General features: G+C 63.5%; 1 protein-coding gene across 1 annotated transcript in view; it reads right to left on the reverse strand.

Moving 5' to 3' along the window:
* Positions 1-74: 74 nt before the first annotated feature.
* The window catches only part of LOC104293991 (bactericidal permeability-increasing protein-like), a 4,303-nt gene continuing 2,189 nt past the window's right edge, over positions 75-2,188 (reverse strand). The window contains exons 7-12 of the mRNA XM_009893545.1: positions 2,047-2,138; positions 1,749-1,949; positions 1,566-1,625; positions 681-848; positions 430-497; positions 75-135 (exon numbers count right to left, since the gene is read on the reverse strand). Of these exons, the coding sequence (XP_009891847.1) occupies positions 75-135; positions 430-497; positions 681-848; positions 1,566-1,625; positions 1,749-1,949; positions 2,047-2,138 (650 nt within the window). The remainder of the gene's footprint in view (positions 136-429; positions 498-680; positions 849-1,565; positions 1,626-1,748; positions 1,950-2,046; positions 2,139-2,188) is intronic.

The raw sequence follows: 2,188 nt of genomic DNA on the forward strand, positions 1-2,188 counted from the left end.
TCCCCCCAGACCCCATCCCCCCCAGACTCTGCTCCCAGGTGGGTGCGGAGCCCAAGTCTCCCCTTGGCTGCCCGTCATGCACGGCCACTCACCTCCACTGGGCCCACATGCGATGTCACCAGTGCCACGCTGAGCCTGGAGGGCGAGAGCAGGGTGAGAGCCAGGCATGGGCATGGGGAATGTCCCCTCCTGGGGCAGGGATGGGCTGAGCCCCATGGCAGGGCTGGGAGCCTGGCAGAGCAGGTCCAGCTGAGGACCTAGCTGGGGTACAAGTGACAGGGCAGTGGGCATGGCCAAAAGCCAGGGGCGGGATGGGGTCCCAGCACGCGATACAGGACTCAGAGGCAAAAGACCAGAGGTGGGGAATGGTGAGAGCTCCCTGCGGACATCCATGGGGAGGCCAGACCCAGCATGGGGCTGGGGACTCACCCCTTCAGGCTCACGGTGCCCCCGAGCCTGTTCCCAGTGATGGTTGGCTTCCCTGTCACATTGGCGTCCTGCAGCAAGAAGAGATGTCAGAAAGATCAGGGCAGTGCCTGCAACCCTGCATCACCCATTGTCACCCTGTACCACCATAGCATCACCCAGTGTCACCCAGCATTGCCCCAGCATCACCCAGCGCTGCCTCAGCCTGGAGCGCAGGCAGCAGACCCTGTGCCATAGCAGCACCAGACACTCACGATGTTCAGCAGAAAAGCGGGGACACGAGTGGCATTGGGCAGCACCACGAAGGCCTCGGCGGAGCTGAAGAGGGCCCCATGCAGGGCGTCAGGGTGGCAGGAGAGCAGGGGCTGCCGGCGAGCTGAGAGGTGCAGCTCCATGGGCTGGTCCGGGTAGCGCTCCTGCAGCTGGGGGGAAGACGGCTGCACTGGCACAGAGCCACACCGACACTGCCAGCGCTGCGGGCACCAGCCGTCCCCCACCACTGCCCGGGACCCATGTGCCCCATCACTGCCCTGCCCCAGGCTGGGTGCAGGCAGGGTGCGCAATGGGTCCTGTCTCGCCCACCGTCGACCTGCCCATGTCCTGTCCTGCCTGTGTCCCATCCTGACTGCATCCCATCCTGCATCTCATCCTGCCCATTCTACCTGCATCCCACCTCATGTCCCATCTCCCCTGTATCCCATTTCTCCTGTATCCCATCCTGCCTGCATGACAACCCGTGTCCCATCCCTCCTGCATCCCATCCCCTGCCCTGTCCCTCCTGCATCCCACTCCACTTGCATCCTATCCCACCCCTCCTGTCTCACCCCTCCTACATTCCGTCCCATATCTTGTGCCTCCTGCATCCCATCCTACCTGTGTCCCATTCCTCCTGCATCCCATCCCTCCTGCATCCCATCCCTCCTGCATCCCATCCCCTGTCATGTCCCTCCTGCATCCAACTCCACCTGCATCCCATCCTACGTCCCATCCCTCCTGTGTCTCACCCCTCCTACATCCCATCTCATATCTTGTGTCTCCTGCATCCCATCCTACTTGTGTTCCATTCCTCCTGCATCCCATCCCTCCTGCATCCCATCCTGTGTCCCATTCTCCCCACATCCCATCTCACCCACACCCACCTGTGGGGAGAAAAGCCCCATGTTCTTGGTCCTCAGCTGGAGCGGGAACCGCCGTGGGAGCTGGAAGGCAGCAGAGGGGTTGGGATGCTGATGTGACAAGGCATGGGTGGGCGCGGGGACACCCTGGTGGGACTGAAGAGGAGGGAAGCCCTGCCCCGCAGCCACACCTGGAGCCATCCCTACCATGTTGCTGGAGATGTTCCTGCGCAGAGCTCCGGCCGTGAAGTACGTGAAGGCGGCGGAGTTGGCAACGAACTCTGTGACAGCCAGCAGCAGCATGGGCTCATGTGCCATGGGCAGAGCCGCAGGCAACGCCACGGGCAGTGCCACGGGCTTTGCCGAGGAGGGTCTCTGCTGGAAATTGCCCACCCTGAAGAACTCCCCCTGTGCAGACAGACAGAGGGACAGATGCAAGGCTCAGCCCAGCTCCCCCCACACCCTGTTCCCAGAGCCAGCCCAGGGACACCCTGGATGGCGTTACCTTGAAGGCGACGTCCCCATGCTCTGCCATGATGGCCGGCCGCCCCAGCAGGGAGTAGTCAATGGCGGCGAAGGGGTCCAGCTGGGCGGACACTGCAGGGACACAGGGGCGGTTGGGGGGAGCCAAACCACCCCCTCCCTCC

The sequence above is a fragment of the Charadrius vociferus genome, unplaced genomic scaffold (genome assembly GCF_000708025.1).
Source record: "Charadrius vociferus isolate BGI_N301 unplaced genomic scaffold, ASM70802v2 scaffold259, whole genome shotgun sequence".
NCBI classification, from domain to species: Eukaryota; Metazoa; Chordata; class Aves; order Charadriiformes; family Charadriidae; genus Charadrius; species Charadrius vociferus.